Here is a 23,281-nt window from a genome sequence, read left to right on the forward strand (position 1 = left end):
TGATGGTTCTCGCCATTCATTCATTCATTCATTCATTCATTCATTCATTCTGTATGTTCGTGAACAGGTTCTTTCAGTACCCCATCCTGTTCTCCTAGTAGTAGTCACCATCCTACAATCGACTGAATATTTAAGTCATATTTTAAAGTGAATGGACAAAACACAGTTTTGGAGAACTTAGGCAATTTTAGGGGAGTTCTCAGGTTCCCTGTCAAAAGAGATCCAGGGATAATGAGAAGGACCGGTTTCCTAGGAAACTTCAGTTTTGCCACGCAGTTTGTTTACGACTTGAGAGTTCAGTGGTGGGAGCAGCAGCAGCACTTCATTAAAGCACAGGCACTTTAATAATGCAGATGTAATTACTGGGGCCTCTGGGCTGGCTTAATGCATGCTTAAGACTGACCTGTTCTCCCTCTTAACCGGTAATTAGGTTTGGGCCCGGTGAGGGAGAAGCGTGGCGGGGTCCCTAGTTTGGGTCTGAATAGATGACCCCTAGGTGTGTGACTTATCCATGGCACGCAGGAGGTAGCACCCCCCAGGTCGCGGCGTTCTTAAGGCAGTCTGGCTGGAACCATCCTCAGAGGAACTCTGGGAAGTGGTTTCGCTCTTGAGCTTATGTGTGTTGGGGCCCTGAAGTGACCTCCCAGGATGGGAGCGATAGGACTCATTATTAAAACACCAAGCTGATCCAGTTACTCCTCGGCAGCCAGCCCAGGCTCATATACCCAGTGTGGCTTAGTTCTCTTCACTGGTGATTATTATTTTATAGGCGTGAGATGGACTCTGGTGACTCTCTCTCCCTCCTTCTTCGGCTTTCCGGAGGTCAAGTAGGAGAGAGCGGGGAAGAGGGGTTATGTGGTAATGGTGTGCATCCAGCGAGTCCTGCGTTGACGGCCAGCGCACGGTCAGAGCCACGGGCAGCACAGCTGAGCCTGAAGGACAGCTCAAATTGTTTGCCGGTTAATGACTTTCTATCCTTCTGTCTCATTCTGTCTCCCTCCCTCTCTCCCTCCTCCCTTCCTGTCCTCATTGGGCATTAGTTGTCTCAGCTGTTCCCTCGTCACATTAAAGCATCCGCTCTCCAAAGCCTCATCTCACTAGAAGCACAAAGACACACACGCACGCACACACACACACACGCGCACGCACACACGCACGCACGCACGCACACACACACACACACACACACACACACACACACACACACACACACACACACACACACACACACACACACACACACACACACACACACACACACACACACACACACACACACACACACAAACGCGCACGCGCACGCGCACGCGCACGCGCACACGCACACGCACACGCACACACGCGCACGCACACATACTCTGCCTGCCCTTGTGGCTATGTAGACAGAACTTTAAACAACAGCTCTGAGCGTCGATCTCAGTTGGTCTGAGTTGTAATACAATACCCCAATATAACGCCTTCCCCCGGGCAACATTCAGACAAGAGCCGTGCTGGAAAAGACCGAACATATAGTATAATTGGAAGGGAAGTTATCATGTCACTTAAGTTAATCAGAGTATGAATTATTTCCACACGCTGCCCAAAAGGCCATGATGGGGCCACCGATTTTGGTCTTAAACGGACATAATCCTGATGACCGCGGCATAGTTTGGACCCTCTGTCAGTTTACAAGCTGCTGTTATCAATCTCATTTGTGGGAAATGGACACAACCACAGGCAGCAATCCTGAAGGTGTCCCCATTAAGTCTCCCGGCCCTGTCATTCTTCTGTGTGGTGTCCACATTAGTGTCGCTTAAGCTGTCATGGGCAGATTTGTCGATTTAAGTAGCCATTTTCCCTTCATAAATGGGGAATCTTAATGACAGCTTTCTTTAATGGCGAGCCCCATCGGCTCAAAATGTGACCATGTGTTACAGCTGCTCACCCTCAAAAAATTAAGTGTGTGTGTGTGTGCACCACAAGCTCGACACATATATACACACACACTCCGCTGAAGCACGTCTTTTAAAATACTCCTCATGTCTCTGTGTTGGACTATACGTGCTATCAGCAGGGGATATCAGCCTGCCCACACCGTGGCCTTGTCTAATTGCCCTGAATGATGTCCGTCCTGCAACTACTGTTTATCAATATCCTCTTTTGATGGCTTTTTAAAGACAGGTTGCCCCTGTGATCCATCAGCCTAAACCACGGAGCCCTAGTTTCCCAGCCCTGTTCAAGAGAATGCTGTGCTGTGCTGTGCTGTGCTGTGCTGTGCTGTGCTGTGCTGTGCTGTGCTGTGCTGTGCTGTGCTGTGCTGTGCTGTGCTGTGCTGTGCTGCGTCAGAGCGATTAGCTCAATAATGACGAATGAAGCTTCTCGCGGATGTATTAAGTGGAAACAATGATGATGAATATGCCACAGCTCCTTGTTTAACCAACTTCAGTGCGTCCAGTTCAGTGTCGGGGTGATGGACACTATTACTTTCATCATTGTCCTAACGTTATTTATGAATGCTCTCCAGATTGCGCTGTGACTACTTTAACCTCTATTTTCTATAATATTCTTCTTTCAACCTCCTAATTCAAAAAATAATTATAATTATAATTATATCAATATATAGACTAATGCATTCCATAGTGTTTGCTTTGTGTTGAGAACGGTAAGGAGAACAACATTAAGAACAGCAACCGTTTAAATGCATGCTGCAGTTCACTGCCGCTTTACACATAGCCTATGACTTTAGCACTAAGGTTGATTGTGGGCTATTTTGTAGTTTGTCATGAATTACCATTAGCAGCCAGATTGCTTTGGAATGTTTCAAATGGACTGGAATGCTCCTGTTGTTCCTATCCACACTCAGACCACATTCCCTCACAGCTGTCTTCACATGTGTGTCGTCATAAATGGATGTTTTCGACCATTTTAGTCATGGCCACTAGCCTGAGGAATGTATGTCACTCTCACCATACTTTAATGGCATTGGCAGTTCTGTTCTGCGATCTGCATTCCACCAATACAATGTATGAGGAGAACTAGAACCCCAGTGATTCCACCAATACAATGTATGAGGAGAACTAGAACCCCAGTGATTCCACCAATACAATGTATGAGGAGAACTAGAACCCCAGTGATTCCACCAATACAATGTATGAGGAGAACTAGAACCCCAGTGATTCCACCAATACAATGTATGAGGAGAACTAGAACCCCAGTGATTCCACCAATACAATGTATGAGGAGAACTAGAACCCCAGTGATTCCACCATGACAATATCAGTGCCAGTCAGATAAAGAATCTTTGGAAAACGGTTCATGAAGTTCTTACGGGTGTTCTGTCAACCTTCGTCTGTTATCATCTGTGTCTCATCAGTGCTTCACATATGTATCTGTGCTCAGGGCACGTTGTGGAGAGAGTTGGACAATCAGTTGGTCATAGTCAGTGTGTGTGATTCCCGTCCTAACTGGCACTTCGACTAGTGCGTAACTTGCGATTACAGCAGTTACATTTCTGCACTTCTTTTTTTCTTTTTATTTCATTTTGTTATATTTCTTATGTAAAGTAGTGTTTATTTATTGTTACACCAGGTTCTATTGCTCGTAGCTTGACTATTCTCTCCCTTGTACGTCGCTTTGGACAAAAGCGTCTGCTAAATGACTAAATGTAAAAATGTAAATTTTTGGAGATGATGTCTTCTTCTTTCAAACAGTTTATTTTCCTTCAGATTGGTCATAGATAGTCATCAATAAGGTGAAGAAGGCCTCTTTTTGTCATCAAAAGGACTTGTTACCGTGGCAGTAATGGTATTTCAACATTCAGAGCCGGCGTGGGACTCACCGTAACAGGAGTCTGTTGACATCATCCTGCAGTCACTGTGGGGCCCCCAGATCTGAGCTCCCGCAGCCCCGGCGTCCCAGTGGGAATGGGAGGGCCCTAAGTGCCTGTGCGGTCAGGGGGCCGATAAGGCACGCAGGAAATGAATGTGGTAATTAAGCCACACTGTGGGTTAGAGAGGACCATGATGAATATTATCACTTAATTACCAGGATTGCTATTCCCGGCACGCGAGCGGCAACAGAGAACACACCACTGCCTTCAGTGTGTGTGTACGTGTGTGTACGTGTGTGTACGTGTGTGTACGTGTGTGTACGTGTGTGTACGTGTGTGTACGTGTGTGTACGTGTGTGTACGTGTGTGTACGTGTGTGTACGTGTGTGTGTGTGTGTGTGTGTGTACACGTGTGTGTACACGTGTGTGTACCTGAATGTCTAATTGTGTTGTACAGTTGTAAATATGTATTCCTGCACAGAAACTAGCCCTGCATAGCATTTCATGTTTGTCAATACATTGAGTCCGCCTGCGTCCTCTAAACATTTGCTAATGGATGCAGCCATATTTGATCAATGGCCTTTAATGATGACGTAATAAATGCATTACCAGGCAGCAGTCTGCCGAGGTCTGTCCTCTTAAGGCTGCTGCCACGATTGACTGCTCAATATTCTCTAAGCCAACACGCCGGACCTCTTAAAATGCCCACACTCTTATTAGTCGAAATCTACACAGATCATTTGAAGCCTTGGTGGAAGCCAAGTGGGGGAGCTCTGCGTCTGATTCTTCTCTCTCTCTCCCTCTCCCTCTCTCTCTCTCTCTCTCTCTCTCTCTCTCCCTCTCCCTCTCTCTCTCTCTCTCTCTCTCAAGGACAACTACACATTTGCGCAGCCAGGAATCCAGAGGAAAGTGAAGGCGCTGGAGGAGCTGGTCAGTCGGATCGATGGTGAGTATCTGTGCCCATGTGCTCTGTGGGGTTCTGTCGGGGGGGGGGGGGGGGGGGGGGGGGGGGGGGGGGGGGGGGGCAGTGTGTTCTGGCCCAGCAGTAGGGGAACTGCAGAAACAGCAGCAGCAGCAGCAGCAGCAGCAGCATGCTCCTTTTCCCCCCATCACCTCCACCCCCTCACCCCCCCGTCCCTCACCCCCCCGTCCCCCCCACCCCCACCACCCCCTCACCCCCCCCCCCCTCACCCCCCGCCCCCCACCCCCCACCCCCCCCCCAGCCCGCGTGTCATCCCTAATCAGCCCAGCAGCAGCTTGGCCTTTTGCTGCCTGCTCTGCCGTCCGCCAGGGAGAGCGAGAGCGAGAGCGAGAGCCACCGGAGCATGAGACCCCCTCATTACTTTCTATTAGGGTGGCGTAATCAGAATTCAATGGCCATTTCTCTCAGACAGAGCCGGTCCCCGCGCCAGGCCTGCCTCTCCTCAGCCCGCATTAAGCTCAATGATTGCTTTAATTTCAGGGGGAGAGGAGGCAGAGGAGATGGCCGTTGGTTTGCCCCTCGCTCTGCTCCCCTGTGTTTGGGGTATTTGCTGTGATGTTGTTTGGCTTTCTATCGGAGCCCAGTCTCAGTCCTCGTCTCTGGATACTTTTAGGTAATGGATTCGGTTGAGCTGTTTTGGCAGCAGACAGATTTGTATCATATTTTATCATATTTCCTTTGCTGGTATGCATCTGTTAAAAAAAAAAGACAGGCAAAGTGAGAGATTATCGATGCATTGGAGTAAGCCGAAAGTCTTATGCTAAGTCGGCATCCTTTAGAGATGCAGTCACTCTCATCAGTAGGAGCTTTTATGACTTATCTGTGCTTTAAATAATTCATATGCACACCTCTCGTTCTCTCTCTCTCTCTCTCTCTCTCTCTCTCTCTGCCTCTAGCATGTATTGTAGTTGAATTCAAAGCTTCCACAAACTCCCCCTCAACCTTTGCTCAACCTTGTCCAAGTCAAAGACGCTCTATGTTTCACAACTACGAACTGGTTTACAAAGTTAGAACTGTCCGGAAAAGACTCGGCACTCCCTCCTGATTGATCGTGCGAAGCTCCTTTGATCCACTCATCATGAGGCTTTTGTCTTTCCCTTCTCATCACACTCTGGCAAGGCTGGCACGCCCTCTTGAACACGCCTTATCAGCGAGGGCTTTATGTTTGGGCTTGTTCTTGAGTGACCTTCACTTTGTCAGGCTTCCCCGAGCCCCACTCATGTCACTCTTCCCGTGGATCTCTCTAATGGGAACGCTGATAGTGCGCGGCATTATGCACTCCTTTGGGATTTGGGAGCAAGGCAGCCCCAATGAAAGAGAACAATTGATATCTGAGACGTCGACGTTTCAAAGGGCTCATCCTTTTTCTCTGTTACACGGCAGCACGTCTCTCCTGTTGCATGAATGATTGAGAGTCGGACGGAATCTTTTCTCTGTTGCCTGTGTGCTCTCTTTGTGCGTGTCCTGTGTGTGTGTGTGTGTGAGGTGGAGTGTGTTTGGTGTCTCTCTCTCTCTCTCTCTCTCTCTCTATCTGTGTGGGTGTGTGTGTGTGTGTGTTTGTGTGTGTGTGTGTGTGTGTGTGTGTGTGTGTGTGTGTGTGTGTGTGTGTGTGTGTGTGTGTGTGTGTGTGTGTGTGTGTGAGAATTTCTGTGTGATTTATAAAATGCTGTGTGAGGTTTCTTTTATGTGTTCCATCTTTACTGCTGGAAGGGTCGACATGGCAACCATGGTTAGGTGTTCTGTGTTGGCTACGTTTCAACCTTTATGTCATCAAAGCAAAAGCCCAGTTTTCCTCCACCCACATTTGAATCCCCCAGATCTCAGGTCCAGATCTCAGTCTCAGTGTCAGGTCCAGTCTCAGTATCAGTCTCAGTCTCAGTATCAGTCTCAGTCTCAGATCCAGTCTCAGTCTCAGTATCAGTCTCAGTCTCAGGTCCAGTCTCAGTCTCAGTCTCAGTCTCAGTATCAGTCTCAGTCTCAGATCCAGTCTCAGATCCAGTCTCAGATCCAGTGTCAGATCCAGTGTCAGATCCAGTGTCAGATCCAGTGTCAGATCCAGTGTCAGATCCAGTGTCAGATCCAGTCTCAGTCTCAGTCTCAGTCTCAGTCTCAGTCTCAGTCTCAGTCTCAGTCTCAGTCTCAGTGTCAGATCCAGTCTCAGGTCCAGTCTCAGTCTCAGTCTCCTTTATCAACACTTGCTCTGGTTGACCTTGGCATGGGCCTTGTCAATTTCAGCAAAGTAAATATCATCTAACCACAAGTGACAAGTTTTTCTGCTGTTGTTCTGTTACTTTCATACCCACAGGGCAGTTCTCTGTGCGTGTGTGTTTGTATGAGGGCACAGGAGTGATGGAGGAAAGAGTGTTGTGTTGTTTGTTCACTACTCCCCTCTCCTGCGGAGCTGAAGGAGGGCAGACCCAAGTCGAGCCTCCAGGCCGTCTGCAGGAGTCAATGGAGCTTGGTCAAAATGATATCTAATCACACAGCTGCAAAACCACTACTCTCTCTAACTCTACTCTCTCTCCTCTCTCTTCTCTCTCTAACTCTGCTCTCTCTCTCTCTCTCCCTCCCTCTCTCTCTCTCTCTCTCTCTCTAACTCTGCTCTCTCTCTCTCTCCTCTCTCTAACTCTGCTCTTTCTCTCTCTCTCTCTCTCTCATCTCAGTCTGTTTCTTTTTTTTCTCTTTCTCTCTCTTTCTCCACCTCCTCTTTGCTCTCCCTTCTCATCGCCCCTTCTGTTCTGTGTTTCCCCATCTGGCTCAGTGCTTTGTTCCCTTCAGCCCAAATAAGACCCACCCCACCCCCTCCACCCCCTCTCTAAACATGCTCTAGAAACACTGCAGTAAGAGCCTTGTGTACACTTGAGTGGCGCTCTTGGCCACAGAGACTTCGCTTCGCCAGGACTCGGGGCTCTGGATTACTCCGCTATTATTTTCCAATTGGCCCATTGTAACAGCGCCCAATGTCAGCTTTAATCAGCCGAGAGCTGGGTCTGGGCGCAGCGGCGCTGTTTTACATCTCGTTTCGCGGGGCCGTAATCGAGGCGCGGGTGTAAATCAATCAGCGCGACTTTGCTCAAGTCTCCAACCTCAGGGCCGCCGACCGCCGCAGCAGCAGAAGCAGTGGCTTACTGGCCATTCTGCTCTCGTCTGTGTTTTCTCTCTCTCTCTCTCTCTCTCTCTCTGTCTCTCTCTCTCTCTCCCTCTCGTCCTCCCCTCTCAGCCATGCGCGCACAGGCCTGATGATCTGGGGCATTGGGCGGGCGTGTAATCAGCGTTGGCGGAGCGAGGCCCCTGATGTTTAAACATGGCCCTGCGTGGCCCTCAGCATCCGGCGCCATATGGCTCCCCTCTGTCAGGTGACAGGCCGGCGTCTGTGCGCCCCGGCCCCCTCGCCCCCCTCTCCCGCCCGGCTCCGGCGACATGACAGCCTCAGCAGCGGGCGAGCGAGCGGACGGGCGCGGCCCTGCCACATGTCAGCACTCTGGAGCGGGCAGAGGATGCAACAGAGGGCCCGCGGACCCCCTCCCTCTGTCCTCTGCGCTCACTCCCACTCCCCCTCCTCCCCCTCCCCCTCCTCCCCTCCCTACCTCTTTCATCCTCCCGTCCACATGGCAGACAGTGTGCTGACAGTGACACCATACATTCACATACGCACAGCTGTGGATTGCCCGGGCTATCACTTGGGTTGAGAACAACATGTGCCCAAGAGCTCTCCCCCAAAGGGACCTGAACCTGAAGAAAATGAGCGATGTTCTGTCTGTCTGTCTGTCTGTCTGTCTGTGTGTGTGTGTGTGTGTGTGTGTGTGTGTGTGTGTGTGTGTGTGTGTGTGTGTGTGTGTGTGTGTGTGTGTGTGTGTGTGTGTGTGTGTGTGTGTGTGTGTGTGTGTGTGTGTGTGTGTGTGTGAGGCTGGTGTTGAGCCAAGAGGAGCTGCTTGTTTTTTTTTTTTTCCGAGTGATTCTTGGACCAGTTGACCTTGGAAACTCCCCCCAGTGTTATCAGAAGCACAGCCATGCGTTTCCAGCGCAATAGTCTTTATGCTGAGTTAATCTCCACGGGCGAGCAGTAACTACAGCATGCACCCCCACCCTCACACACGCCCCTTCAACTCCAGCCCTGTCATTTTTCTCAATGTAATCTTAGCCTCTGATGCTTAGAATTAACCTCTCATTGCCCAGGAGCAGCCATTACCCCATCAGCCTTGACAAACTGTTAACGTTTCAAGGTCGTTTAATATTGAGCCAATTTCAACTTGCAATTCCAATGAAATGCCACAGTGAAGCTTTGGTCTTGGTATGTAACTCAACCTTGCTGAACAAGAGCTCCGATAGCTTGAAACCTGTCTGGGTGTATTGTATTGTATTGTACCAGGCTGAGTGCTGGGCTTTAGGACACGCACTTACGAATGCAGGAAGAGCCTCATGTTTCAGTGACCTGCGCCATGTCTCTGCATCTCCGTCTGTACATGTGTATCTGAGGGGCACTACTACATTGAGTGTGCCAGTGAGCGAGTCTGCCAGTGAGCGGGTACACACATTGAATCATCCTCCAAGTCTGCTGTGACTCCCAGGAGACAAAACATGTTGTAATCCATATTTTATATTCCCATGTATAATATATAATGCTGCTTTTGCCTTTTATGTTCCCTTTTTTTCCTTTGTAGCTCTTATTGCGTGGCAGGTCTGGCGTTGGCATTGAGTAGTCATGAAGGTGTTTTTGCGTGTGTGTGTGTTTGTGTGTGTAGGCTGGTGATGCATAGCTGCGTGCTGAATTATGCATTCAAAGAGCCCGTGTGCGGTGCAGCGGGCTCGTGGGCACACGCTGATGCGGAGATGGAGAATGTCTGGAATCATTTGGGCTGACTTGAGGGTCACCGGCGGACAGCTTACACAAGCACACAGAAAGAGGGGCTGAATGAGGTCTGAGTCACGACTCGTTGGCCGTCGCTTTGCAACCCCAGGTCCTCCCTCCTGCCACTGGCTTCAGCAGCAGTCACATTCTGTGTGCACGCCGTGTCCACGTCTCCCCCCAGCAGCCCAGAATGCACTTGTGTTGAAGTCCTTGGTGACACCTGGGAGATGCTTTTTTTTTTTTTCTCCAGTTCCTGGAACAGCCATTCTTCTCAGCAGCAGGCCCACACCGAGGTGAGGGCAGTGTGGTCTGCCGTCTGAATAATTCACCCCGGGGTCTGGGGACCGCGTTCAGTCAGCTCACGCGGCGGGGTGCGGCGCGGCGCTCTCTGAATCTGTAAAGGTATTTTTCTTAGAAGCCACGGCGCCGTGAGGGGGGCCTTCTGAGAAGTGTTTGCCGTGAAGCCGCTTAGCGGTGGGCTCCGGGCCCCTAGGTGGGCGCTATTTTCTGCCGTTTGGCTGTTTATGGTTGCGTGGCAGCATGCGGCGATGGTGGGCGCCTGGCTGCAGGTCGCTGCTGCCGTTGTCATGGGTTGTTCACATCAAGCAGCACATATCTCTCTCTATGTTGCAGTGATCCTGGGTGGTGTGTGTGTGTGTGTGTGGGCAGAACACTGGCTGTGCTCAGTCTCGCTCTCTCTGTCTCTCTCTCTCTGTCTCGCTCTCTCTTTCTCTTTCTCTCTTCCTCTTTTGCTCACTCTACTCTTGCCTCTTTTCAGATTTTTCGCCATTCTCAATCTATTTTCTCCATCTCTTTCTCTCACTTTCTTTCTCCATGTCTCTACCCCCCCTCACTCACACCTTGAGTATGTAGGAAGCTGGTAGGTACAGCACTTGTGTGTGTGTGTGTGTGCGATGCGATGCGATGCGATGCCTGTGCCTGTGCGTGTACTCTGGGCCCAGCAGGAGTGTGGATGGTAATGAACACCTTTCTGCTTCAGTGGCAGTGTGAATATGTCCCTCTTTCATTCGTGCTGGTGTGATGGCGTTTCAGGCAGAGGTGCCACCCCCCTCCCTCTCTCCCTGCAGCACACTCTCAGTCCTCCCAACTCCCTTCCTCCTTCCTCTGCATCTGCTCATTTCTTTTTCCCCCTCTCACGAGGAGGAGGAGGGGATGAAATCAGCAGTCTCGGTGATTGATTCTGTTGCCTTCTTGATTTTTCTCCTCTTAGATATTTCTCCCCGTAGATCTCTGCTCAGGAGGGGAAACGGTAGTAGGAGCATTTCTCATGTCATCGTGTGAACTCTCAGCTCCCCGGGGCCTGCTCTTCATGCCTGACTGGCACCCTTCTGCCCAGACTCTCTCCGGCCAGGGGCTGAGGCATGAGGGGGGGCTGGCGAGAGGGCAGTGGCGTGGGCAGCGCCCCCGTATGGGCGAGGCCCGTGATCGATGGCAGCGCTGTCTGCTCCCGAACGGCTGCCAGATTCATCGGTCTGCGCTGGACACAGTCATATTTTTAGAGCCTTTAAACTGAGCCAGGCTCGGAAACGAGAGCATGCTCACGATTAAAATGTAATGCTCTAAGGCGGGCGGAGGATAAACCAGGAGCGGAGAACCCCCGTGTCACCTTCAGTGGGAGGACTTGCCTCATGGGGGAAAAACATGCTGCTGTCCCTAGCGCACTGCTGACCTTATAGGAGTTATAGGAGCAATTGTTTCTCTATATGGGTTGGGTAACTGACCACTGGAAGCGATGATGACCGTTGGCTGTACTCCCGTGACAAGGCGCACAGCTCACATAGTTTCATATTATTGAGTTTAGCAGTGGGGGCCATTGGCATGAGCTGTTCTTTACTGTCAAATGGCTGTTAGGTTTTATGATGGGGAGGATTCTGTCAGGTCTTTCATTGCCCGCTGTGAACCTGCACTGTTTCACTGTGTACTTCCAGCCAAGGTAGCACACCCCATAGAGAGAGCCTCTGAATGAAGGCGCCTCCTCTTCACTGCTCGCTGGCTGTGTTTGCTGTGGTCTAGAAATGTTCCATAGGGATCCCTTTCCATCCCTCATGTTGCTAATGGTCATTGACCCGGATTAAAAGTGATGGCTGGCGGGGAACTATTGTGTAAATGCTCGTGACATCCGGTTAGCCACATGTTAGACATCCTTGCCACATATGGTCTAGGTGCCCACGAGGATCCAGGTTCGAATCAAGCCGAGGTAATTTCTCGGTCTCACTCCCCAACTAACAACTCGTTTCCTGTCATAGTCTCACCTGTCCTTTCCCAGTAAAGTCTAGAACCCCCCCCACAAATCAACCTGGAACCAAATGACCTACCCCAGTGCTGCCATGGTCATGACTACATTTGAAATACATTGCATCAATCCCGGTGTGTCTGAGCTAGTCCAGTTTTAAGCAGATTCATAGCCACAGTTTGACCCCCGGCGCCTGTGAGCACACTCTCCAGCACCTCTCCTCGTCCTCCCACTCTCTCATTAGCTCCCTCACTCAATACTCTTCACTTAGAGAGCCACACACACACACACACACACACACACACTGCACACGCAGGCTGCTTAGAGCCCAATCAGGGACGCTGGCTGTAATTAGTGGCGTCATTGTCGGGCGCTCTCCCCGCAAGTGTTGTGCGATGCCAGGGAACGACGCTGCTCTGTGTTGTCTCCCTGTACAGCAATAATGTCTCCTCCTTATCTCTGTGTTTCTGTGTGTGCATGAGTGTGTGAGTGAGTGTGTGTGTGTCTGTGTGAATGCATTTGGGGCTTGATCAGCATGCAAATTGCTGAAGGTGAATTTATTTATGTAAATGAAAGCGCGAGGCATGGCTTTTGCACGCAAATCATTTTAAGGCCGGATTCCGACTGCTGGGGAAGGAAAGTATTCAAATTTAAGACGGGGGGAAAAAAAAGGGTTGAACAAGCTGCTTGTATAGAGAGTAATAAAAAAAGCGGACTGCTGGGTTTAATTTGACTGCTTTGACATTAGCTAAACTCTACTTGCCTCTGCAGGGCGGAGCTGCTTGTGAGATGTTCAGCGTGGCGAGTCTTATTCCACTATAAATGCACATTTTAATCTGCGTTTGAGTGTGCAGGGGTGGCGCAGGGTGGCGCGGGGCTGTGCCACGCTGGTCAGGGATCAGGCTCTGTCTTAACCCTCTGAGCCAGCTGCTTGTTCTTGACAATTCTTGTTTTTTTTTTTTGTTGTTTTTTTTTACCCTCCAACACCGCTCGGCTTTCATTAGACCTTTTTTTTTTTTGTTTCAGGCCATTATTCTATTCGTTTTGGAGCGTGTCTGAAATTGATTTCGTTCCTGTGATGGAATGCATTTGTTTTTGGGCAAAATTAAAACCTATTTTCCAGGTCTGAAATATATATATAAACTTGTTAAGGTAAAAAACGGGAGCTAATATGGTAATTTGAAAGAGCTTTGCATGCAGAAGGCTTTTGATTGGTAAGGGGGTGGGGGTGGGTGGGGGGGTAGAAGTCAGATTAAGTGCAGGCACAGAGCTAAAGTTAGCAGTCACGGCTCATGCACAAGCACTGTGCTGTGATGAAGCTCAGGAAGTTGTTCTGTTAGATGGCGGTGACAAATGTCATCTCTGAAACCTGCCAGAGCGCTAGCACAACCAGCAGAGATGCTGTCAGCTGTTAGAATATGAGCTGCAGAGTGGGAAGTCTGTCTCTCCTCCTGTCTCTCTGTCTCTCTTCTTCTCACTCTCCGCATCATTCTTCCTCATTCTCTCACTGTCTCCGACTCTCACTGTCTCTGTCTCTCTCTCTCTCTCTCTCTCTCTCTCTCTCTCTCTCTCTCTCTCTCTCTCTCTCTTCCCCACTGATACACATGTGCACATCCTTTGTGCTTCACCGTAAACCATAATCTGTCAGGCTCAAGTGACTTTGTTTGAGTGCAAGGTATTTACTTTGATTTAAGCCATCAGGCTTACTGAGGATAACAGGTATTTGGGAGCGAAAGAAGGGGAATAAGGGTTTGTATTTGTCTGGCTGCTTTACCACTCCATTGCCTTGTAGAGTGTAAACAAATGCTCCTCAAATATTAGCGTCGATTGCATGAATCTCAGATCTCTCAGAAGCCTCTCCAAATTACAGGAGCCTTATGAATTCCAAGTTTTTTTCTCGACTATTCACTGTACTGTATATAAAGCAAATTACAGTATTTTATGTAATTTATTAAAACAAACCAGTGTATTAACCGCAGTTTATTTAATGTTACATCATTGTGTCACGTTCAACTCAATGCAATGTAGTTGTGGTACAAGTGCTACTAGCCATTTGAAGGTTGTATGAAGTAGAGATGGGCATTTCAAGCACACACACACACACACACACACACACACCTCAAAACCGTGATTCATTAAGTGTTTATGTTGGGTTGTGGTGTGGGAATGGATCCTAACTGTTTAACCCTTGTATGGTATTCGGGTCTGTGGGACCCGTTTTCATTTTTTATCCTAACAAAAATAATATGATTCATTATTTTTTCAGACTCATTGGCTTTGGCTCATTCTCTGCGAAGAACATATATCAGACCAAATTTTCATTGACCGCACACCGTAACCCCCCCCCCTACACATTTATATTACATACAGGGTGTTCGGGTCCACTGGACCCGGGCAAATAAAAGTGTGAAAATTGTAGGTCCTGTGTACCTAAAGTCTGTTCTCCTCCTGTCTGGGTCTGCTGTGTGTGTGTGTGTGTGTGTGTGTGTGTGTGTGTGTGTGTGTGTGTGTGTGTGTGTGTGTGTGTGTGTGTGTGTGTGTGTGTGTGTGTGTGTGTGTGTGTGTGTGTGTGTGTGTGTGTGTGTGTGTGTGTGTGTGTGTGTGTGTGTGTGTGTGTGTGTGCGCGGGCCTGCTGTAAGTGTGTGTGTTTGTGTGTGTGCGCACACGCTTATGTGTGTTTGTGTGTATGTGGGCCTTGTGTGTATGTAGGCTAAGTGTGTGTGTGTGTTTGAGTGAGTGTGTGAGTAAGTGTGAGTAAGAGTTTTGTGTTTCTGCCCCTGCCGCTGATGCCATTTAGGGGCCGCTGCCCCTTTAGACATTACACACCATCTAAACTTGCAAAATATGGTATAATGATCTGGGCTGCCTGTGATGCGACTTCCTCATATGCTTGGAACTTACAAGGCTACATAGGGTAACCTGATGAGGACGCCCTGAGAAAAATCAAGGAATGAGAGTTGTCCTGGACATGGCTCAGGGACTCAGTGGACACAACATCACATGCTACAATTTCTTTTACATTGTACAAGCTGGGACAGGAGCTGACCATGGTGGGAATGATAAAAAAAAACAGGTCTGAGCTCCCACCCCAACTGCTACCTACAAAGAACAGGCCTGTCAACTCTTCCAAGTTTGTGTACACGGCTGACACGTCCCTGGTATCCTATGTGCCAAAGAAACGCAAGAATGTGATACTCAAGAGTACACTGCACTGGGATGGGAGAATATCTGGCCTGGAGCATCAAAAACCAGAGATCATCATGGATTATAATGCCACAAAAGGAGGGGTGGACAACATAGACAAGCTGGTGTCTGCCTACAGCTGTAAAAGGAGGACCCTATGCTGGCCACTGGCGATTTTATTTACCATATTGGACATCATGGCATACAACGCCTGGATGGCACTGAACCCGGAGTGGAAGAGAGGGAAGCTCCAGAGGATAAGCCTTTTTCTCTAGGAACTGGGAAAGACACTGGTGAAACCTTAAATCCTGAGAAGACAACATGTTCCAAGAACCTCAGCCTCTGCAGCTACTATTAGGAGGATTCGGGAGGACAGTGCTGGTGCCCCATCCACCAATGTTGTGATATGTAAACTGACCTGATTTCAAATGAAACTCACAAAAATCCGATAGTTATGGAAAACCTTGCTTCATTTGTAAATGTGTTGAATTTTGTCCACTGATATCTTGATTATAATTGATTTTCTTGATTTTGTAAAAAAAAAAAAAAAAAACGGGTAGCACTTAAATTCATAAATGTGATATAACAAAGTTAAAGGGCAAACATTAACCATATTTGCTGTTCATATTGCTTCTAATTGGAATGAAGTAAATATCTGTTGAGTATTTTACCATAAAATTGTTTGATTGTGAATTAAACACCCAAAAATCGAGCGGGTCCTCCAGACCCACAACACCTTCTGAGTAACAAAAAAATGAATACCATACAAGGGTTAAGTTAAATCGTTGATTGATCCTCTGGCGACCTAGTAGACTACCATAAACGATCATCTTCTGACTCGCTTGCAGTGGGAATTGAATTTGAAACCATTGAATTATCGGAAGGGGGGCTTTTCCCCCTGTGTTAACTACATTGATATCAGAGTAAGCCCTTGCTCCATTGATGTCCCCATTGTTTCTCTCAGGACTGTTTAATGTCTGTATGAATATCCGCAGGTGGTTTGTGATCACTTTGAACCCAAGATTGCCTTTTATTGGTGAGCTGATTTTGAGAAATTAAACATCGTTTCAGGCTATGCAGTAAATGGTGATTCATGGTTGCCTAGGTGCTATGCTAGCTAAGTAGCTAGCTATGGAAACTTGTTTTTTTTTTTTTTTACCTTAAATGGTTTAAATGGCGTTGGAGTTCCATTCCAGTTCACATTCTCAAATATTTAAAAATGCTAAAAGGAAAAGGTAGAAAACCCTCAGGGTGTCTGTGCAGCTTCATATTAACATGAGTGCATATTCATTATAGACAGTAGGATGTTCACACATCCTGTTCACACATGACTTCCTATTAACACACGCCAGCACCTGCCAACTGTTAAGATGGCTCCCTAAGCCAGACATAGCTAGGATAGTTCAAAAGTAACGACAGGTAGAAACCCTCTGGGTGCCTGTGCAGCTTCATATTGACTAACTTACTAACTACCAGGTGGATCAAATGCATTCCCAATCTATAGGCCGCACCCGACTGTGAGACATTTTTACAAAATCAATGTACAAACCGTGGTAAATAATCAGGAAATTACGGTATGCAGCCTATTCTAATACAACAGGACTTATTTAGTCATATATTGGTGACTATAGCCGCCCTGCCGTCAACAAAAGGACAGTTTGGCTGTTCTTACCACTCAGATTAGAGTGCATTAAGTTCTGAGAGTGTGTTCGTATAGTTAAGGAAGAGGCTCTGTTTGGAGTGTATGGGCACCGTATGGGACCTGCGTGGGCCGGTGACCTGGATATGGCCGCTGATGAGAAAAGCAAGAGGGTCAGCACAGATGCAATTATGGGATGGATGGGGGAGAGAGCAGGAGTCCGTGGGAAGTAGCGTGGTCAGCAGAAACATGGCGGGCAGCTCACTTGTCTTGTGCTGCTCCCTGACCCTGGCCTGTCCTCCCGCACCCCGCACCCCGCACCCCGCACCCCGCACCCCGCACCCCGCACCCCGCACCCCACCCCTCTCTACCAGGGCTCTGCGCCTCTGCTGTGCCATGTCAGCTGACCTCCCCCCCCCCCCCCCCCCCCCTGCAGACCCTGCTTTCTGCACCCCGCTCATCCCGACGTGAACCGCACGGCCCTAATGATGGTGGCAGTGCCGCCGCTGCCGCTGCCGCCTGGCTGATGAATACTGTGGTGGTGGTCTCGTCGCTCGGGTTGAGTTGAGCTGTGAAATATTTTTGGTGATTTTCACAGTTTTTATTTAGTGTGTTGCTCACTCCCTGTCTTTTTTTTTCTTTTGAAAATTCGTCGCTCCACTGTAAATATTTAGCCTGATTTGATTTATGCACTGTTAATGAGCATAAGTTGTTTACGTATAATAAGTCTTATGATGATGCGTCTCTATGCGAGAGTGAAGGTGTGGAGACGGGTGTGAGCCTCACCCTTGTGGAAAATCTGCCCTACACATCTGCAGACGTCTTCCTGTTGGATCACACTGGATGACACTTAAGTGTGTGTGTGTGTGTGTGTGTGTGTGTCGCTTCAGTACACACTTTGGTATGTGTGAGTATACACACATCTGGTGTGTGTGTGTGTGTGTGTGTGTGTGTCATGACTCATGATCAACATGTCAAGTGTGTGATGGGTGTGCAGCACGGGTCCCTTCAATGAAATGAAGATGGCTGCATCTTGGCAGCGCTATTAATTCATCCGTGTCACATATTAGATGAAAGCCAGGCATTCAACAACATGTCTACACTGATTAAGACCTTCTCTATAAATAATTCCTTTTCTCTTTTTTTTTTCCCCCCCTCAAAAATACAATGCCTTTATAGAAGTGGCCTGTGAAAGCTTTGTAATTACATTGTGTGAAATGACAGCCCCGTGATGTGACTGAGGTTGTGGTGCCAGTGCGTGAGTGTGTGTGGCGATGTGCCGATTGTGCAGCTCTGTTGTCCCTGTCAGCAGGTGTGTGTGTGTGTGTGTGTGTGTGGGGGGGGGGGGGGTGTGCAAGTGGCCTTTTGTGGAGTGGATCTTTATCTGGCTGTGGTTATTGATTGGTGTGGCCCCCCCTGTGCTCTCCTACAGACACGGTGCACATCCACCTGCGGCAGTATGAAGTGGAGTACCTGCAGTTTGCCTTCCGCTGGATGAACAACCTGTTGATGAGGGAGCTACCCCTGCGCTGCACCATCCGACTCTGGGACACCTACCAGGTACACTTACTCTTCCAAGCTCTCTGTGTGAGTGTGTGTTTCTCTTTCTCTTTATCTCTCTCTCTCTCTCTCTCTCTCTCTCCCTCTCTCTCTCCCTTTCTCTTTTTATCTCTCTCTCTCTCTTTCTCTTTTTATCTCTCTCTCTCCCTCTCTCTCTCCCTTTCTCTTTTTATCTCTCTCTCTCTCTCTCTCTCTCTCTTTCTCTTTTTATCTCTTTCTCTCTCTCTCTTTCTCTTTTTATCTCTCTCTCTCTCTCTCCCTTTCTCTTTTTTTTCTCTCTCTCTCTTTCTCTTTCTTTCTTTCTTCCTCTCTCTCTGTCTGTGCTCAAATACACACACACATACACACACACACATAGATATATAACAGCTTCACCACATTCTGACATGCACGCTGTGATATGACAGCTTTCTAATGTGGCCATTAGATTCAGATTAAAAGATTCTCAAGACAGTTCTCAGTACATTATCCGTCCATTAACTGCTCGAGTGCAGAACTTAGCAACAGAACTTAGCAAAACAGGAGGAAAATATTTCCCATGGAAACGGCGCTTTACAAAGGCGAGGTTTGGCAATGACGAAATTGACATTTGAAACCCTCCAACCGCTACATCCATACGCACTTTTTGTGTAAGTAAATGATGACTGGAAGTGATTTCACCACGCGGCTTTTAAGGATGGGCGAGAGCCTCTGCCACCGGTGCTTATCAGTCCTCCTCTGGCTCCTCTCTCTCCCTTCACACCCGTCTCTTAAATACCTGCCTCCACACACACACACTCCTCTCCTCTCCTCTCCTCCAGGGCTCTTTATCAGCCTGTCACCCCCAGAGGGATGAGTCCACCACAGGCTCGGCTCTACAATTACACCTCCAAACTCTCTGCTGTGTGTCATCTCCTAATGCATTCCCCCCCCCCCCCCCCCCAACTCTCTCGCCTAATAATCATGCTTCTCTTAAGTGACAATCTTGCCGCTCTCTGAGCCGACTAAAAAAACAGAGTTTCGTCCGAGACCACATTCTTGTATTATGGGTCTGCTACAATGGGATGCAATATTCAGTTAGATATCTGCTGCAACTGAAGCAGTGTATTAGGAGTCTGTCTCCCATGGGAAGACAGTTGCTTTTATTGTGACCGCTTCCACATCAGTGTAAGGGTTAAGTAAGCAGAGCTGTAACTGCCGCCATTCACTCAGTTGACCTTTCAGACATGACAAACGGCATTGGTAACACGGTACCCAGCTCAAGTGCTTAGCGGTTCTTGTAATCTTTATTGTTTTTTTGTCTGTAGATATTGAATGTATGTAATGTATGTCGTACATACTAGCTAGTTTCCTATATTCCTGGAGGAGACCCTACACCAGATTTTTCCTAGAAGGTACTGACAGTCTAATGGGTGGGCGTTACTTCTATATATATATATGTTCCCTGGCTTATTTTCAGTGCTGTGCATGTATTTCCTGTTGTTCTGTGAAAGTTCATGTGTGGGATTACAGCCTACTGCTTGGTAGCTCTGTAGAATAAAGTATATTCTATACATTTCAGTGTTTTAGAGAGGGAGTAAATATATATAGTATATTCTACACATGTCAGTGTTTTAGAGAGGGAGTAAATATATATAGTATATTCTATACATGTCAGTGTTTTAGAGAGGGAATAAATATATATAGTATATTCTACACATGTCAGTGTTTTAGAGAGGGAGTAAATATATATAGTATATTCTACACATGTCAGTGTTTTAGAGAGGGAATAAATATATATAGTATATTCTATACATGTCAGTGTTTTAGAGAGGGAGTAAATATATATATGGTATATTCTATACATGTCAGTGTTTTAGAGAGGGAGTAAATATATATAGTATATTCTACACATGTCAGTTAATGAGACAAGTGGACTCTTTAGGGACCATTCTGGTGCACTGCATCAAGCCTCAGAGGACCGCTTGAGTGAATGTGTGTCCATGTTGATCACATGTGCACCAGGACACATCTACAGAACTCATGAAGGCATGTCACTGAAGGGCTTTAAGTGGAGGGCACAGTGCACAGAACCTGTGCTACCAATAAAGACCAATAATGGCTTTGTTTCTACAGCCAGTGCGTGTTGGCTTTTGTGTCTACATGTGACCGGTGCGTGTTGGCTTTTGTGTCTACCGTATTTTCCGGACTATAAGCCGCTACTTTTTTCCCACGCTTTGAACCTCGCGGCTTAAACAACGATGCGGCTAATTTATGGATTATGATACCTGTGACTGTATACGGTGGCTTTGTGTTTACGGTGGCTTTGTGGAGCTAGGATGCTAGCATGGATGCAGCCGCATGGATGCTTAGCTCCACGCGATTTCTCAGTATCTCTCAATAACTTAACTAATGTCAAAATAACCACAGTCTACCAGCGTAGACAGAACACAACTCAAAACACTTTAGAAAATAAAATAAAAGTTTACAACAATACAAATCCAGTCTTCAAGTTCTTTAGCTCACTGGTTTCAAACTAGCGTCTGTCTTCAATCTAACGTTCTAGCTTCTGATTGACTCTTGCGACTGTGCGCTCTTAAAGCAACAGTGCACTTATCTAACTGGCAAAACTAACTATTGTATTAGTTTTGATATTCATTTTAGCCTGTGTAAAGTTAATTTGTTTCAATGTTGCGGTAGGCACCTGCGGCTTATAGACAAGTGCGGCTTATTTATGTTAAAAATAATTATTTTTAAAAAATTTAGTGCGTGAGGCTTATATTCAGGTGCGCTCAATAGTCCGGAAATTACGGTACATGTGACCGGTGCGTGTTGGCTTTTGTGTCTACATGTGACCGGTGCGTGTTGGCTTTTGTGTCTACATGTGACCGGTGCGTGTTGGCTTTTGTGTCTACATGTGACCGGTGCGTGTTGGCTTTTGTGTCTACATGTGACCGGTGCGTGTTGGCTTTTGTGTCTACATGTGACCGGTGCGTGTTGGCTTTTGTGTCTACATGTGACCGGTGCGTGTTGGCTTTGTGTCTACATGTGACCGGTGCGTGTTGGCTTTTGTGTCTACATGTGACCGGTGCGTGTTGGCTTTGTGTCTACATGTGACCGGTGCGTGTTGGCTTTTGTGTCTACGTGTGACCGGTGCGTGTTGGCTTTTGTGTCTACGTGTGACCGGTGCGTGTTGGCTTTTGTGTCTACATGTGACCGGTGCGTGTTGGCTTTTGTGTCTACATGTGACCGGTGCGTGTTGGCTTTTGTGTCTACATGTGACCGGTGCGTGTTGGCTTTGTGTCTACATGTGACCGGTGCGTGTTGGCTTTTGTGTCTACGTGTGACCGGTGCGTGTTGGCTTTTGTGTCTACGTGTGACCGGTGCGTGTTGGCTTTTGTGTCTACGTGTGACCGGTGCGTGTTGGCTTTTGTGTCTACGTGTGACCGGTGCGTGTTGGCTTTTGTGTCTACATGTGACCGGTGCGTGTTGGCTTTTGTGTCTACATGTGACCGGTGCGCGTTGGCTTTTGTGTCTACATGTGACCGGTGCGCGTTGGCTTTTGTGTCTACATGTGACCGGTGCGTGTTGGCTTTTGTGTCTACATGTGACCGGTGCGTGTTGGCTTTTGTGTCTACATGTGACCGGTGCGTGTTGGCTTTTGTGTCTACATGTGACCGGTGCGTGTTGGCTTTTGTGTCTACATGTGACCGGTGCGTGTTGGCTTTGTGTGGAGTTGGGGGCAGAATGAGGGCTTCCTTGTCATTGATTGTGATGCGTGTTGACGTGTGTACTCTTTGTTGTGCTCTGCCAGCGAGAGTGCTCTCACTTGTTAGGTGAGGTATAAGTCAATAGTGCACGGATATTACTTACTATGCACTATTGATTGTCTGCAAAAAAAATGATGGATTATACACATTAAAGTGTATTAAGTGATCACTTCTCTTAATTGCTGTGAGTGTGGGATTTAGGTAAGGATATATAATTCTATATCCCTTGTGTCTTTTCAAAGAGCTTCTATTCTAGGTGTTCACAGATGAGACTGTGGAGAGTCTGCAGCAAGAAGGGACGTAAGAGAGAGGCTGCGTGCTCTCAGTGTGTGTGTGGAGCCGTGTGTACAGCACAGGCTAGCGTTTCAGCTTTTAGGGGTGAGGATTGTGTCAAGATGTGGCGACTGAAATGGTGAACGTTGTGGAGGCGTCATCGCCGCTCCACCAGCGCATTTCATCTCTCGCCTTTTGCATATTTTGCAAAGTGAATACTCGCAGATACATCCCATTTAAATCATTCATTTCAAAAAGCCTAATGATTATCTTCAGGAGGACCCTCTCAGGCCCCGCTAGCAGTTAAGTGCTTAGAGGAGGTCTTGAGCTGAGAGAGCCTCTCTCTCTCTCTCTCTCTCTCTCTCTCTCTCTCTCTCTCTCTCTCTCTCTCTCTCTCTCCTAGCTGGCTGTGAAGATGGGGAGGGGGGAGCAGCATGGAGAAGCTTAAATCAGCTGCTCACCCTGCAGGGAACAGAGATGGGGAAATTAAACCTGGAGAGGTTGACCTTTTGTGCTAACGACTGCGCTTGAGTTACTCGGCCTGTTCTGGAGCGTAGAACATCAACGCCAACAACTTGTCCTCTGGGACCAACTCCTCCTTCCATCTGTCTCTCCTGCAAAAACCACAGACCCTGTCATGTCCAGACAAAAAAAAAACAACATTTTGAGCTCCTTGCAGCCTTGTCTATGAAGGAGCATTGAGAGCACACCATCATCGGTGGTACCCTATCAGATAGGAGCATGGGCTTCTCTTATCACCATGGAGACCTACAGGCACTTGTCTATATTGCATTGCCTTGAGCCTCTATTGCACAGACCACCAGTGTTCAAGACCAATATCTCTACGGGACAAATAAAGTTATATCCTCTTATCTTCCGAACACCTTGGCTCATGAGGCTCGTGTCACTGTGTGGAGGCGCAGCAAAACACTTCATTTTCTTCACCGATTCCCCCAACAGATCTAAAGTTTGCCTTTGCTCGATGTCGGTAGGCTGAGCTAAGCT

The 23,281-nt window shown here is 47.9% G+C and overlaps 1 protein-coding gene across 6 annotated transcripts in view; it reads left to right on the top strand.

The window, feature by feature from the left end:
- tbc1d22a (TBC1 domain family, member 22a) overlaps positions 1 to 23,281 on the top strand; it is a 110,607-nt gene that overhangs the window by 55,948 nt on the left and 31,378 nt on the right. For all 6 annotated transcript variants that reach the window (XM_031583091.2, XM_031583093.2, XM_031583092.2 and 3 more), the window contains 2 exons: positions 4,679 to 4,754; positions 18,148 to 18,275. In XM_031583091.2, coding sequence (XP_031438951.1) covers positions 4,679 to 4,754; positions 18,148 to 18,275 — 204 coding nt within the window. The remainder of the gene's footprint in view (positions 1 to 4,678; positions 4,755 to 18,147; positions 18,276 to 23,281) is intronic.

This window comes from Clupea harengus, chromosome 16, assembly GCF_900700415.2.
Source record: "Clupea harengus chromosome 16, Ch_v2.0.2, whole genome shotgun sequence".
In the NCBI taxonomy this organism is placed as follows: Eukaryota; Metazoa; Chordata; class Actinopteri; order Clupeiformes; family Clupeidae; genus Clupea; species Clupea harengus.